Source organism: Cololabis saira, chromosome 17 (genome assembly GCF_033807715.1).
Source record: "Cololabis saira isolate AMF1-May2022 chromosome 17, fColSai1.1, whole genome shotgun sequence".
Taxonomy (NCBI): domain Eukaryota; kingdom Metazoa; phylum Chordata; class Actinopteri; order Beloniformes; family Belonidae; genus Cololabis; species Cololabis saira.
In genome coordinates this window covers 16,221,887-16,238,012 of record NC_084603.1, presented here as the reverse complement: position 1 = coordinate 16,238,012, position 16,126 = coordinate 16,221,887, and the positions used below count along the sequence as shown (strand labels likewise).

Genomic DNA, 16,126 nt, shown 5'->3' with positions numbered 1-16,126 from the left:
CATAATTCAAATTCCTCTTTGTTTCTCTAGAAATCACCACAGGAAGATATGCAATGCCACTCTGCAACTTCCTGCTTCTCCAGGTGAAGAATGGTTTGGATGGAACCAGAATTAGCGTTACGTTGGCAATAAGTCAGTATTTTAACCCTCCTGAATCCCATCAGGAAAATCATTATGAAAACACATTATGCAAGTCTGCAGTTTCCAGACGTGCCACAAATGCTGCTAAAAACAACACGACCAACCTTGTTAAGCATTTAAGGAGCCATCAGGTGAAAAAGCACGAGGTTATCAGGCCAAAGACAAAGATGCAGCAGCAAAGTCTCCAGTTTGCTTTCCAGAGATGATAAAAATTCCCCTCAAAGAAAGCGGGAAACTTTAACAATGATGTGACAAAACTGGAAATTACTGAACATATTTCACGTCACCTAAAAAGAAGTGCAGATAATCGGATGAACATTTGGAGCAGAAATGTGTTCAAATGAAATGTCTCACAATGTTAAGTTTTGTACTGTCAAACACCAAAGACTAAGAAATAAAAACTTCTTTCATTTAAGGGGTTTTTGTATGTTTTTAACTGTTATTTTCCCCCAATGGACCAATATTTAATCATCTTCCAGAAACCCAGATCATCAGCTTATTCATTTTCAATTTGTACACAGAACTTATTTAACACCTCGCAAGCTTTACCATAAGAAGATCCTGGTTAGCTCTTTATGTACATTCTGCTTTCAGAATAAACCAGGAACCTTCATGCCTCTGGTCCGGGAATGCCAACCTGTTGCAAACTTCTGGCAACAGGTTGCAACTGCATTATCCTCAATAACAGTACAAAATATTCCAATAAACCCACAACACAACACTTATTTTAAATAATTTATCAACAATCAATGCTTCACTATGTCAAAAACTAATTTTGCTTGCTGGCCTAACAGCAGCAAAAAAGATAATAGCAGTAAGATGGAAACCAGCACACACACTTAACATCTCCCATTGGTATCTGACCTTCCTTGATATTATCTATCTGGAAATATCTACAGCCTGAATTTATAATGCAAAACAACTAATTATTTTATTTTGGTTTATGGCAGCAGATCAAATTAAGTCCAAACTCGAAAGATGTATTTAAAATTGACATAGATTACCTTGTTGCAGCTATCCTTGACCAGTTTTTGATATTATGTTTTGCCTTTGTTTTATTTTGTCCTTTGTTCTATTATCTTTGTAGTATCTGTTTTTCTGCATTACCAATGTATTTATTTATTTATTTTTTCTTTTCTTTTTAGGTCCAAGGGGTGGGTTTGGAAGGGGCTGAGAATGTGTTAATGCTTTTTTAACATCATTGTGGATGCCACCTTTGATAAGAAAATCATGAAAAATAAATAAAAACATTTGATCACAAAAAAAACTGTTATTTTCCCCCCAAAAAAATCATAATAATTTAATAAAACAATAATAGCGGATCAGTAGTCAGTATCAACCCAAAGCCCAGGTATCTGAATCAGTATCAGTGAACAAACTTATGAAGTGAAGCAGACATGAACTCGGGTGTGAGAGCAGAACAAGTCAAGTCATATACGGGTTAGATACCGGCCCATAATCAAACCTTTGGGTATCAATACTGGAATAAAGTAGAACTGGTGTCTCCCTGGTATCTAACAACATTGGCAGCACTTTGCAAGGCTGAAACAATTGAAGAAAAGAAAGGGCAGTTCAACAGCATCTCTGCCGAACAAGCGCCGCCGGGAGTCTCTATCAGTTTCATGAAGTAGATGCCCGGTGCTCCCTGAGAAATAAACAAGCCTGACAAAGTATTTCTGTTTCCCTAGCTGGGATGGAAACACCGTTCAGAGATAAGCTGGAGCTGCAGCCCGGACCACGACAGGACGACAGCAGCATCTGTCCGGGGTCGTCCACAGGATGAACCAGGTCACGACACGAGTCAAAGCAGGTAGTTTGTGACCTTAGAGTTATTTATGCATCATTAACGTTTCAGTTGCTGTTGGGGCTGAAACACTGGAGTCGTGACCACCTGAGCTGTTAATTTAAGTCTGAAAACATAGACTAGTAGTTCTCACACCGGTCTTGGTCTCAAGGCCACTTTTTTGTGGTCTTATTCTTGTCTTGGTCCTGACAGTCTTTGGTCTTGGTCTTGGACTCGGATAATTGAGATGACATCGCTCACCAAGGTGACAGAATCTGGTGATCACCAGTTCTTCCTCTTGTTAATGTACAGTTTTCCAAACTATTTGTATTTTGCATTTGATTTAATGTTTTGGTGTGTCTGCATGTTTGTATTTAATTACAATTTTGTGTTTATATCGGCCTTGTTTGAATAAGAGATGACTTTGGGACTAGTTAGTAGTCGTGTCAATCCTTAAAAGCACTCTAACTAATAAGATAATAATAATAATAACTAATAAGACATCATCTTCTCTGTGTTATTGTGCTGCAGTTAAATACAAGCTCATATGGAAACTAGCAGAACCAGGATGGAGCTGATCTTCTACAACTCAGGCAAGATGATGAAATAACTGGGTTTGTTTTGGTCTCAGTCTCGAGCTGAACTAGTTTTGGTCTTGTCTCGGACTCAGACTCAGATAACTGAGACCAGTTCTTCCTCTTGTACAGTTTTCCAAACTATTTGTATTTTGCATTTGATTCAATGTTTCGGTGCATCTGCATGTGTCTGTATTTAATTAGTTCTGTGTTTATAACGGCCTTGTTTGAGTAAGAGATGACTTTGGGACTAGTTAGAGTGCTTTTAAGGATTGACACGACTACTAACTAATAAGATAATAATAATAACTAATAATAAGACATCCACTTCTCTGTTATTGAGCTGCAGTTGAATACAAGCTCATATGGAAACTAGCTGAACCAGGATGATGTTCTACAATCACACAAGATGATGAAATAACTAGGTTTGTTTTGGTCTCGGTCTTGATCTGAACTAGTTTTGGTCTTGTCTTGGACTAAGATCACCAGTTCTTCTCTTGTTAATGTACAATTATATAAACTATTTTTTGTATTTTGCATTGTTTGAATAAGAGATGACTTTGTGACTAGTTAGTAGTCGTGTCAATCCTTAAAAGCACTCTAACTAATAAGATATTAATAATAACTAATAATAAGACATCCACTTCTCTGTGTTATTGTGCTGCAGTGGAAAACAATCTCATATAAACTCAGATTTTTCTACTTATTTTAAGTGAAAATCTACTTGTATTGTTTTAAGTGTAATGCGATTTTTTTTTACAAAAAATTAGACATTTTAACTAGAAATAAGACAAATATTCTTTGCAGTGTTGTGCTGCAGTTGAAAACAAGCTCATATGGAAACTAGCTGAACCAGGATGATGTTCTACAACTCACACAAGATGATGAAATAAGTAAAGTTCAATAAGGTTTATTTTGGTCTCAGTCTTGATCTGAACTAGTTTTGCTCTTGTTTTGGTCCTGCTACTCTCAGGTCTCGGTCTGGTCTTGACTCCAAGTCAAATGCAAACATAAACAGAGGTAAAAAGTCCCAGGCGAGCATGCATGAGTGTGTTCTCGGTGCAGGAACTCACGTCCTCGAACAGCGAGCCCACGTTGGCGGTGACCAGCAGGATCCCGGTGCCCTGCGCGGCTGTCGGCTTGTCTGCCATAGTTCTCTCTCAGGTGAGGGTTCTGGAGACCGAGGGGCTTTAAGAGGAGAGCAGAGAGCAGAGAGCACAGGCCCGCGGAGGACTCGGGTCTGGGGGTTAGAATGAGCCAGTCGAGCCTGGGCTGAGCATATTCTGCAGGTTCTGCGGGGCTTTAAGGGGTTTAAGGCGGTGCTGGACCCGCTACTTCCTCGCGCTGGGCTCCATGGCAGCAGCAGCAGCCGCGGGCAGCAGCCTCATCCCAGTGTGGAGTGTTTCCAGAGCTCCTGAGCAGCAGAAGTGAGTCCTCCTGCAGCAGCAGCTCCTCCTGCAGCAGCAGCAGGACGGAGGACGCTCCTCCAGGACGGAGCTGCAGCGGAGCAAGCTGATTGGATGAGGAGCTCTGACGTCACCCCGCCAATGGGAACAACGCTCGCTCTTAAAGGGCCAGTAGCACCGTAAACACGAGCGGGCTATCCCAACTTAGGCAAGGCAAGTTTATTTATATAGCACAATTCAACACAAGGTAATTCAAAGGGCTTTATATCAATATTAAAAGCAGCAAGACATAATTAGTAGGGGTGTAACGATACACTAATCTCACGATACGGTACGATACACGATATTGAGGTCACGATAACGATACGATATTATAGCAATATTTTTTTAACAACCTTGAATGAGGAACATATGACTGGAAAAAATGGTCTTTTATTTGAAAGACACAAAATACAAAACAATACTGTGCGTTTGCCCTATTGTTACAGTTTGTAATGCTTTATAACTGTTTAAGTTTTAAAGAGAAAGTCAGGCCAACCATTTTCCACAAACTGAACTAAAAGTAAATGTCAGGTTTGCATTATGCATCTTCAGTTTCATACAAGTACAAATATTTAGCCACAAACTGAATAGTTTCTCTCATGTATGATTTGACTTTTTTCTTTTCCAGAAATTTAACAACTAAAATTAAATAAATAAATAAAAGTAAATAAATAAATACAATTTTACATCATAAAACAGATTGATTCATGCTCACCTTATACAGTAAGTGTAAGAGGAGATTTATTTTTGTTAAGAAGGTTATTTTGGTAATTCAGGGTTCATTATTTTATAAATATATTCTTTATATTCTGATGTAAATCAGGGACTATAATGACACTAGTCAGTTTATCTGTAGTGATTAGTCTGTTTTAGATTGGGCGGAGTGATACGCCACAGTACGGCACTAGGTGCTGTGTTGATGTTCTAAAATCCTACACTGTTGAGGGACATTAAAGTACACTGGAACTCAGCAGAAGTTTCCCGTGTTTATCCTACTCACGACCCCAAAAAGGTTTAATTTAATAAGGTAAGGCTTAACTCTACACCAGCCTTACATAAGTAAAGGTTCAGAGCTCAAAACGGTACCAAAACGGTACTAGTTTCTTCTGAGCGGAGGGAGATTTTGGTCTGCTGGTCGAGGCGTGTTACTAGTCAACACAATGGATTAATATTAATAACCCAATATCGCGATACAGTTTGTCACCTCCACGACACGTATCGTGACGTTTTTGTATCGCAAAATTTCGTGGCACGATATATTGTTACACCCCTAATAATTAGTAAATAACAAATACATTGAAATAAAATTATGAGAAAAGAAGGTAAAATAATAAAAAGCACAGGTTGCTGAAAACTAAAGGCTGAGTTATGGTTCTGCGTCAAAACGACACCGTGCTTATGTAGCGGGTCCCGGCTGGGCCGCTAGCAGATAGATAATCCTGGACCTGGCGTACTGGAAGCACACAAATAAAATTAGTGACACCGGACCACCACTACTCATTCTCCAGTCCAACGGATTATATTAATTCACACATTTTCTTTAACTGTTCACTGCAACAATGAATTATCTCTGTATTAACGCATTGGTATCAACCATATTTATGAAACATTTCCAGGAAATGTATATCTTAGTTTTTCTTTCAGAAATAAACAACAAAATAACCAATATCCTTAGCATTAAACCAAAGACAAACATTTTTCTTTGTAATCATCAGTGGCGTCTTTGCATTAGGGGCCGGTGGGGCACGGCCCCACCAGAGTGCGCAGCTGCGCAGGGGAAGATTATGTGTCATTAAACATAAGTTCATAATAAATTTGTCTCCAATGAAATGTCCGCAGTTTTCATTTGATGCAACTTAATTTGATCTGCTGACACTTTTTGTAGTGTAACTGTGTGTAAATAGTTCGCCCTGCCTGATCCAGCCCCTCTGTTTCCGCTCGGTGGGGCTCAGCGGAGCTGGCCCCTCTGCCTGTAATGTTGTTACTGGTGAACTGCTGCGCGCGCGTGCGCGTGTACAGCGCACACACTAGCTTGGACAGTGGGGCCGCGAGCTCAGGGCCCCAGAGCGCCTCTCATTGGCTGCTCTGAATTGAAGCAGACGGCGGTCAAACAGCTCACTCTGTGATTGGCTGTTCCCAGAATTTCCCAGAATGCTTTTCGCCGTCATTTGCGGACTGAATAAAAAAAAAACTATTTCTAGCGAGAAATATATATTTTACTTTCATAATATTCACTCAGTGAATGTACATAATCACTCGCTTATCTTTTTCAAACCGCGCCAGAATAAAGGCTGATTTATGGTTCTGCGTTACACCAACGCAGAGCCTACGCTGAGGGTTACGTAACCTACGCCGTAGGTTACGCGGCGAGGCGCGACTTACGCCGGCTACGTACTTTGATTGATAGGTGACGTTTCATTCTTTCTATTTGAATGAAGTTGATTATTTGGTGAGTGTGCGATTTAGCACTTTATCAATTGAGCAGAAGTTGGAAATAAAACGTTTGGGACCACATCGACCGGATGATTTAACCATTTGTCAAGCCGGAAAAGACAAAACCAGGACATTTAATAAGGAATGGTTCAAAGGAAACTCTGGTTAACCGGGAGCTCGTCAAAAAAGGCGCTCTACTGCTTTCCTTGTGAGTTCCGGTGAGTCTAACAGATTTTTATAGTGGAACTGACCATGTACTTATATTCTTTGAATTATAGTGGACTTTGTGTAATGCGCAACTGGTGATACATGTGTGGGTGTGGGTGTGGGGGGACACGACCTCACGTGGGCTCCCCGACGCTGATGGAGCTGTTTACCTGTCTGTGGTGCTGAAATGGTTGTTTGGCTGTGGTAAACTCTCTGTGGTGGCTTTATTAATTGCTGTGTATTGCATGTGCGCCGTACACGCCATGCTCGTGCACGGTCGTGCTTGTGCATTGTGTTTTTATTGTTGTCACGTTGCTGTTTCGATCTTGAGTATTTGATATGAGCTCTTGAACAGTGCCCATTTGGTAGCGCTATTGATATTATAATATATGTGTTAGATTGGCACTGTTTGTGTGATGATGGCATTATTCAGCTTCAATTTTGTGGTCAAAGGTGCTGTGGTCCCTTCTCTCACTTGATACTGATTGCATAAGATTTTCCAGCATGGCCCCACCAAAATCTACAGACCAAAATCGCCACTGGTAATCATGCACAATGTGTATCACTAATCATGTAATCTGAGCAATCATGTACAAACTTTTCTGTCTCTTAATGAAAGAGTATTTTTGTACCTAAAGTACATAAAGCAAATTAAGTGTTCACTTAACATAACAGAATAATAATTATTGCAGTCACTAACTCACGTTATATAACATTAACACAAATTAAACAACATAGCTGACCGATAGCTTAGCCTTTTGGCTTTGAACTCGGTCTTGCGTTACCGTGGCAACAGCCGTAGCTGGTGTTAGCTTGTAGCTTATTATCTTTAGTGCTGAGCACGACACTACACAAACACTGCTGCTCTCACACACACACACACACACAGTAATAATGTCCAACCTGAATCATGTATCACACAATTCTTAAAAACAACCCACAACTGCCGGGGAGCCAAAATAAATAAATAAAAAGTACATGTAATCTAGCTGCGGCGGCGGCCGCCATCTTCACATACTCAGTTGTCACGTACGCTTGGATTCACTGTACATAGTAACTGAACTCGTAACTTTTCGACTTTACGTCCGGGTTTTTTATATTAACTTAAATACATCTGAGGTCACAGCAAAACATAAATAACCAACCTGGAAACACACAAATAAAATTAGTGACACGGACCACCTCTGCTCATTCTCCAGTCCAACGGATTATGAGTTTCCCGTCCTCGTCGCGCTGTGAAGAGTCCCAGTGGCGCGGGCCGGGGCTGGTGCTGCCACCCTGTGTCCGCTTCTGGTACTACAAGTCCTTGTGTGTTTCCTTCTTGTTCTCATTTTAGCAGGATGAAATAATAAAATAAAAAGATACAAAAACCAAAGATAGCAATAAACCAAAAAGTGACTTCAGCGGAGATAAAACAATAGTAATGATAACAATAATAATAATTCTACAAAAACAGTTTTGTGAGAGTCACACCTACGCCAGTGGCGCCGGAAGTGGGGGGGCCAGGGGGCCATTGCCCCCCCCCCCCCCACTTTTCCCTCCTCTCACCTCTTTTTAAAGCCTGATTTATGGTTCCGCCTTAAATCGACGGCGTAGCCTACGCCGTAGGGTGCGCGTCGCCGCGTACCTTACGGTGTAGGCTCTGCGTTGGTGTAACGCGGAACTATAAATCAGCCTTAAGTTGTGAATCACTCCTCAAATGCCCCCCTATATTGCAACACTTACGGTAAAAAAACATTTAAATCCTTCCCACCTACTAAGTAAAATAAATATAACAGAAACAGCCTAGTGCTGGCTCCGACTGCTTGGAAGATTGTTGTCGTGACTTAGAGACGGGTAAAGCTACACCGCCACACACACACACACGCGCACACGTGCACACACGCGCGCGCGCGCATACGCGCACACGCACACACACACGCACACACACACTTACACACTTTTTGGCCCCCGCACTTCTTTTTTTTTTTTTTTATTGATCTTTTTATAAGAAACAACATACACTTAACACATGGAAACGTGTAGTCGAACAGACGCATTATACATTGTCTCCTTTTTTTTTTTTCTTTTTTTTTTTAAACACACAAAACCTAACAAAGGAACAGAGTCTCTGTAGCGTTAAAAATTAAATAAACAGATGAGCAAGAAATGAAACTGGAAATAAATAAAACATAAAAAAAAAACAAATTAAGGAGATGAAAAGAAAATTAAGGGAGGGGGGGGGGGTCAGTCGGTGGGTAGAGTCTTCAACGCGGTAAAGTGGTCTATGAACGATTGCCATTTGTGAATGAATTTAGCTGAGTTGCCTTTTACAGAGTATCTCACCTTCTCCAATTTAAGAAAAAACATAACATCACTAAGCCAAATAGAAATAGACGGGGACCTGGGGGATTTCCATAAAAGTAAGATACGACGTCTTGCTAAAAGGGATGTGAAAGCCAATACTTCTGACTGTGTGTGGCTGATATGTGAGGAGTCGACAGTGAGTCCGAATATTGCTAAGAGAGGGGCCATAACAACTTTTTTACCCAGAACTTTAGACATGATCACAGAATAATCACTCCAAAATTTCTGTAACCTAGGACAGGAGAAAAACATATGACTTAAATTGCAGGGAGAACCCTGGCATCTGTCGCATAAGTCTGCAACATTCGGATATATTTCCGATAATCGGGATTTTGATAGGTGGGCTCTATGCAGCACCTTAAATTGAATAAGTTCTAGTCTAGCGCAAGGCGTGCTAGATCGTATGCTACGGATAGCTTTATCCCACAGCTCCCCTGTGAAGTCAAGGCCCAACTCTCGTCCCCAACCCTCCCGAGCTTTATCTACAGAATGATCATCAAATGTCATACACAGTGCATATATCTTAGATATCAGAGACTTTTGACTGAGTTTCATAGTTAGAAGATCATCCCACGGTTGGTTCGCAGGAAGGGAAGGGAAGCATGGAAACAAAGCAGAGGCGCAGTGTCGAAGCTGGAAGTAGCGAAACAAATGGGAGGCAGGCAAATTGAACTTTGACCTCAGATCTGAGAATGTGGAAAAGATACCATCCTTATATAGATCCCTGAAGTGCTTAATGCCCCGGTTGTACCAAATCATAAAAGTGGTGTCTATTAGTGATGGAGGGAACAGATGATTCTTAGTAACAGGTGTATAGATGGATGGAGAAGCAAATTTAAAGTGGCGCCTAAACTGTGACCAAATCTTAAGGGAGGAAAGCACCACAGGGCTATTTGTAAACTTAGAGGGATTCAATGGTAAAGAGGAGGAGAGTAGGGCCGTTACAGAGGATGAAGAGAGTGACTGAGCCTCCAATCTGCACCATAATAACTCAGGAGACTGAAGCCAATAAATTAGTTTGTGAATATGCGCTGACCAATAGTAAAGCATAAAGTTTGGTAGTGCTAGACCCCCATTAAATTTAAATTTTTGGAGAAGCGAATACCTCACTCTGGGTGTCTTACCGGCCCATAAAAAGTTGGAAACAATTTGGTCAAGTGATTTAAAAAAAGATTTTGGTAGAAATAAAGGAGTGCATTGGAACAAAAAAAGAAATTTAGGCAATACAGTCATTTTCACTGTGTTAATTCTTCCTATCAGCGACAGTGGTAGGGAGTTCCACCTCTGTAAGTCCGCCTTCACTTGAGTTACCAGTGAGGAAAAATTAGCGGTGAAAAGAGAGGGCAGAGTGCGGGTCACATTAATCCCTAAGTATCTAAAGCCCGACGGGCTGAGTTTAAAGGGGATATCAGATTGTTTGAGTTGTAAAGCAGAGGAGTTTATGGGGAAGCATTCACACTTGTTAAGATTGACCTTATAGCCGGAGAAGGATCCATAATTCTTCAACAGAGATAATATTGGTGCAATGCTGGTTAAAGGGTCAGATACATATAAAAGGAGGTCGTCTGCATAAAGTGACAATTTGAGTTCCACATTGGACCTAGAGACTCCGCGAAATAGAGGAAGAGTTCTTAGAGCAATTGAAAGTGGTTCGACGGATAGAGCGAATAGCAAAGGGGAGAGAGGGCAGCCCTGTCTCGTGCCACGTGATAATGTAAAATAAGTGGAGTAGTTGTCATTGGTGTGAATGCTGGCCTGAGGGGAAGTGTAAAGAAGTCTAATCCACGATATAAACCTGTGTCCAAATCCGAATTTATGAAGTGTTGCAAAAAGATAGTTAAATTCGACACGATCAAACGCTTTTTCAGCATCAATTGCGATAGCAACTTCAGGGAGTGGAGAAGAATCTTTAGAGAGAATCACATTAAGAAGTGTACGAACATTATAAAAGAGCTGGCGTCCCTTGATGAAACCATTCTGCTCCTCAGATATGATGCTAGGAAGGATCTTATCAAGACGAATTGCTAGTGCTTTGGCTAAAATTTTGACATCCACATTCAGTAAAGACAAGGGCCTGTAAGAAGTGCATGATTCAGGGTCCTTGTCCTTCTTCAAAAGGAGGGCAATGGACGCCTGCATTAAAGAGGGAGGCAATGAGCCATGATCAAGGGACTCATTGTACATTGAAAGTAAAAGGGGGGCTAATTTGTCTTTGAATTTTTTGAAAAACTCAGCTCCGAACCCATCGGGACCAGGGGCCTTGTTGCTTTGCGTAGCTTCAATGGCGGCAGCAATTTCTTGCAAGCTGAAAGGAGCATCAAGGCCATTAGCCACATCCAAATTAATAGTAGGGACAGTGATATTATCAAGAAAGGAGGTCATTTCTGCTGTGTCAAGTGGAGATTCTGACTCATAGAGAGAGGAGTAGTATGACTTAAAAATTGTGTTGATGGCGATTGGATCGGTGGTAAGTGTGCCATTAGAATCTCTAATGCTGGGAATCAGTCTCGACGTTGCTTGCCTTTTTAATTGGTGAGCCAATAACCTGCTTGGTTTATCGCCGTGTTCATAATAGTTGGCATGAGCGCGTAATAGGAGCCGTTCAGAATCGGCTGTCGCTATAAGATCGAATTTTGACTGCAAATCAAGCCGTTGTTTCAGTAAACTCGGACTTGGGTTAACTGAGTTTAGTCTGTCTGTGTCCTGAATTTTAGATGTGAGCTCCTGTAATTTAGCCCTGCGGATTTTACTGGCGTATGCTGAATAAGAGATAATCTGTCCTCGCAAATATGCTTTGAGTGATTCCCATACTAGCGAAAAACTGGTAGAGTCTGTTTTGTTTAATGCAATGAAATCATCTATTGAAGCAGATATAGAAACATTAAATGCATCGTCGGATAAAAGCAATGGATTAAACCTCCAGGGAGAAGAAAAACGGGGGCGCTCAGACCATGTTATATTCAAAGTTAGAGGGGCGTGATCCGAAATAACAATTGGGTGGTATACGACAGAAGTAACTTTGGGGAGAAGAGAGCCATCAACAAAAAAATAGTCAATACGTGAATATGACTGATGTACTTGAGAAAAAAAAGAGAATTCCTTATCTCCAGGATGTGAGAACCTCCACGGATCAACAAGCCCGTTCTTGACTGTAAAATCGGTAATAGATTTTGACATAGAGGATTGAGTCAAAGTACGAGGATTCGAACGGTCCAAAGAAGGATTAATAACACAATTCAGATCACCGCCCAGTATTGTAATATGCGTATTTAAGAAAGGGAGGTTGCCAAACAGCCTATCCGTAAAATTGGGGTCATCAAAATTAGGGGCATATATATTCACCAACAATACAGGGTTACAGTATAGAGTGCCCGCAACAATAAGATATCTACCATTCTTATCAGATATTGTCCTGGAGACGGAGAAATTGACTCTTTTGTTGATCAAAATTGCTACTCCTCTAGACCTAGAATCAAAATTTGAATGAAAAATATCACCCACCCAAGCTCGTTTGAGTCTGAAATGATCTTTATTTCGCAAATGAGTTTCCTGAAGGAAAGCTATGTCAGTGTTTAAGCGTTTCAAATGTGAAAAAATCTTTGATCGCTTAATTGGATTATTCACACCTTTAACATTCCAGCTAGTGAATGTAATGTTTGATCCAGTATCAGGCTTGCGCAGATTACGATCGCTCATAGGCATTCTCTGAGAGAAAATAAGACCGACTCACCCACCACCAGAGGAGATATAAGGAAAAAAGGTAAAAGGGAAAACCAAAACAAACAAAACTCAGGAGTATATACATACCTACAGAGACAAAAAGCCAACATCCCATAACCCCCGCCCACCCACCCAACGCACATTAGATGATCCCATCCCCAAACGATGGAAACAGCCGTGCTGGCTTCAAAGGAAGCCATTCTCGAAAGGAGATGCTTTCGACTGTAAAGCTAGATACAAAAACGAAAACAAAATTAGCTCCTGCAGAGTTAAAACCTTAAAAAAATAAAAAATAAAATATGAGGCATATGAAACCAACAATCTGAGCCATTCTGACGATCGCTGTCTTGTCAGGGTAACAACAAACGTTAATTAAAATTGAGGAGAACTTTGGCCTATAGAACAATGATATATACATATATGTACTCGCACACCCACACAGACACGCACACACATGCACACAATTTAAGCAAAGACAGGGGTGCGTGCATATTTTCTAATCAAGGCATCATACCAGAGAAATGATTAGGCCTTCAATTTTAAACGGTGTTGTTCCCATTGATAGTTAGAAGAGAAGAAAAAAAAAAAATAACTATTGATAAATAAAAAAAAAAAAAAAAAAAAAAAAAATTATTAAAAAATAAAAAAAAATAAATAAAAAAAAAAAAATAAAAAAAAAATTACGACATAAAGTCCCATTTTCTGAATTGACTCAGTCACTCACCCCGGGCCAGAGTCCTGCATGGAGGCATACGAAACCAACAATCTGAGCAATTCTGACGATCGCTGTCTTGTCAGGGTAACAACAAACGTTAATTAAAATTAAGGAGATCTTTGGCCTATAGAACACTGATATATACATATATGCACTCGCACAACCACACAGACACGCACACACATGCACACAATTTAAGCAAAGACAGGGGTGTGTGCATATTTTCTAATCAAGGCATCATACCAGAGAAATGATTAGGCCTTCAATTTTAAACGGTGTTGTTCCCATTGATAGTTAGAAGAGAAAAAAAAAAAAAAAAAAAAAAAAATTAATAAATAAATATAAAAAAAAAAAAAAAATTAAAAAAAAAAAAAAATTAAAAAAAAAAAAAAAAAAAAAGAATTACGACATAAAGTCCCATTTTCTGAATTGACTCAGTCACTCACCCCGGGCCAGAGTCCCGCATGGACAGCAAGCTGGATAAATCGTCCCAGAAAATTAGCTGGTAGTCACTTTTTTATTTTCCTGATGAATGCCAGGGCTTCATCTGGCGACGTGAAGTCACGCTGCTGGCCATCATGGGTTACACGCAGCCGGGCGGGGTACACCAATCCTTCAATCTCCCGCAGCTGACGGCGCACGTCATTAAAGGCAGCGCGCGCCCGCGCCGTCTTGGCTGTGTGATCCGGGAACACGGAGATGCTCATACCCCGGACTTTTATCCGCTGCCGCTCTCTCGCCTTTCTCAGGATGTCAGCGCAGTCGGTGTAGTAATGGAGCCTTGCCACTATTGCGCGGGGCCGCTCCCCGGTCTTCGGTCTCGGCATGAGGGTGCGGTGGGCTCTATCCACCACCGGCTCTGCGTCGAGGGAGAAGGCTTCCGCCAGGAGCCTGGAAACACCTGCTGCAGATGAAGAGTCAGGATCCTCCTCCGGGACGCCAATAATCCGCAGGTTCTGCCGACGGGACCTTGACTCCAAATCCTCGCATCTGTCCTCCAGCCTCACATATTCTTTCGACAAGTGATCAACTTTTTTCTGGAGAGCAACGATGTCATCTGAGCAGCTTGAGAGCGAGAGCTCGATCCCAGCGACCGTGGCTGCGAGACCCGCGACGTCCGCCTTCATGGAGGAAATACTGCCAGAAAGATCAGCTTTAAGGGAAAGCAGCTCGGACTTAATGGACGTTAAATTCTCGTTCAGTGCTTGCTGAAGCTCTGACCTAAATACAGCCGCAACATCATTGCGAAGAGCGGAGAGAAGTTCGGTTTTAAGCCGGCTGAACTCCGCAGCTGGAACCTGCGCAGCGCAGGTGCTCTCCGGAGGAGGGGAATCACCGCGGGGCGAGGAGACGGCATGAGCAGCAGGCCGCGGGTTAGCTGGAGGGTTATTCCCCGCTTTGAAGGACTTTGGAGGCATTTCCGTGGTAAGTCGTCGAAGTAACCGCGTTGAAAATAGGTTAGTTAAAACCAAAGCCGTGGGAGTGATACAAAAAGTGCCAATAAATGCTGAATTAAAATTAACTCTGCAGGAGCTCCGCTAATTACGTCTCACCCCATGTAAAGCTAAGCCGGAAGCCCGGCCCCCGCACTTCTGAAATGAATTCGGCGCCCCTGGCCTACGCCGTAGGGTACGCGTCGACGCAGACCACACGCCGTCACTCACGCCGTCACTGACGCCGTCACTGACCTGCACCTCCCAAAAATTGTAACTACGCGTCGAGGCGACGCAGACCACACGCAGACTAGAGGGCTGTGATTGGTTCGCTTGGAAGCAACGCATTTCCAGTTTCCGGTTTGAAGCAGTCGTGAACTTTCAGCGCTCTTTTCTTCGTGTATGCGTAATTTTTTTTGTTTTGTTTTTTTGCACAATAGTTGTCCTTATCTCTTTGATTCACTGTGACCGGAAAAAGGCGGATAAACCATTCAGGAAAAGATCGCTAACTAGTGGTCGCGGGGGGAACTGCACCGCGGAGAAATGGAGTGACGGAGAAGTCCGAAGGTTCACGACGGCGTCACGGTGACGGCGTGTGCTCTGCGTTGGTGTGACGCAGAAGCTTAATTCAGGCTTTATACAAAGGTTCTGTGGATTTTTCTTCCACTGCTCGGGGCGCTCTAACCAGAATTAGAATCAAAACTAAGACAAAATAAATGCAAAGAAGAATACACTACTTCTTCTTTAGCAGATAGAAGTAGAAGCAGATTTCAAACAGATAAATAGATAAATAAATACCGGTTATTTTCTCTTGGTTCTGTCCCGTTTTAATCAGCAAAGTTGCTGCCGTGTTAAGAGACACTGTTAGGAAAGGATCTATTTAGGTACAAACATGTACATCATTTACAGTTCAAAATCCTTCTGTACATGTAGTAAATATCTAATCTAACAACATAAATATCTGCGGCTGAAAGATCTTTTTTTTATTTAAATAGACGCGGCTTGTATGCAGGTACGGCTTATAGTCCAGAAAATACGGTATTTAATTTAAGAATACGCTTTAGTAAACAGTAATGTTTTTATCCTGGTTTAAAGGATCTACAGTTGCAGCAGACCTCAGGTCTACAGGAAGTTTGTTCCACCGGTGAGGAGCAGAATAACTGAACTGCCTCACCTTGCTTGGTTCTGGTTCTTGGGAACCACAACAAACCAGATCCAGATGAAATCAGGGGCAGTGTTGTGCTAGTTACTGAAAAATAGTAGCTAGTTACCGTTACTAGTTACTTCATTAAAAAGTAACTCAGTTAGTAACTCAGTTACTTAGA

General features: G+C 41.6%; 1 protein-coding gene across 1 annotated transcript in view; it reads right to left on the bottom strand.

Annotated features, from left to right (window-relative positions):
• The window catches only part of LOC133464111 (inositol polyphosphate-5-phosphatase A-like), a 102,491-nt gene extending 98,543 nt beyond the window's left edge, over window positions 1-3,948 (bottom strand). Inside the window, exon 1 of the mRNA XM_061746097.1 lies at window positions 3,573-3,948. Coding sequence (XP_061602081.1) covers window positions 3,573-3,650 — 78 coding nt within the window. The 5' untranslated portion in view covers window positions 3,651-3,948. The remainder of the gene's footprint in view (window positions 1-3,572) is intronic.
• Window positions 3,949-16,126: the final 12,178 nt, after the last annotated feature.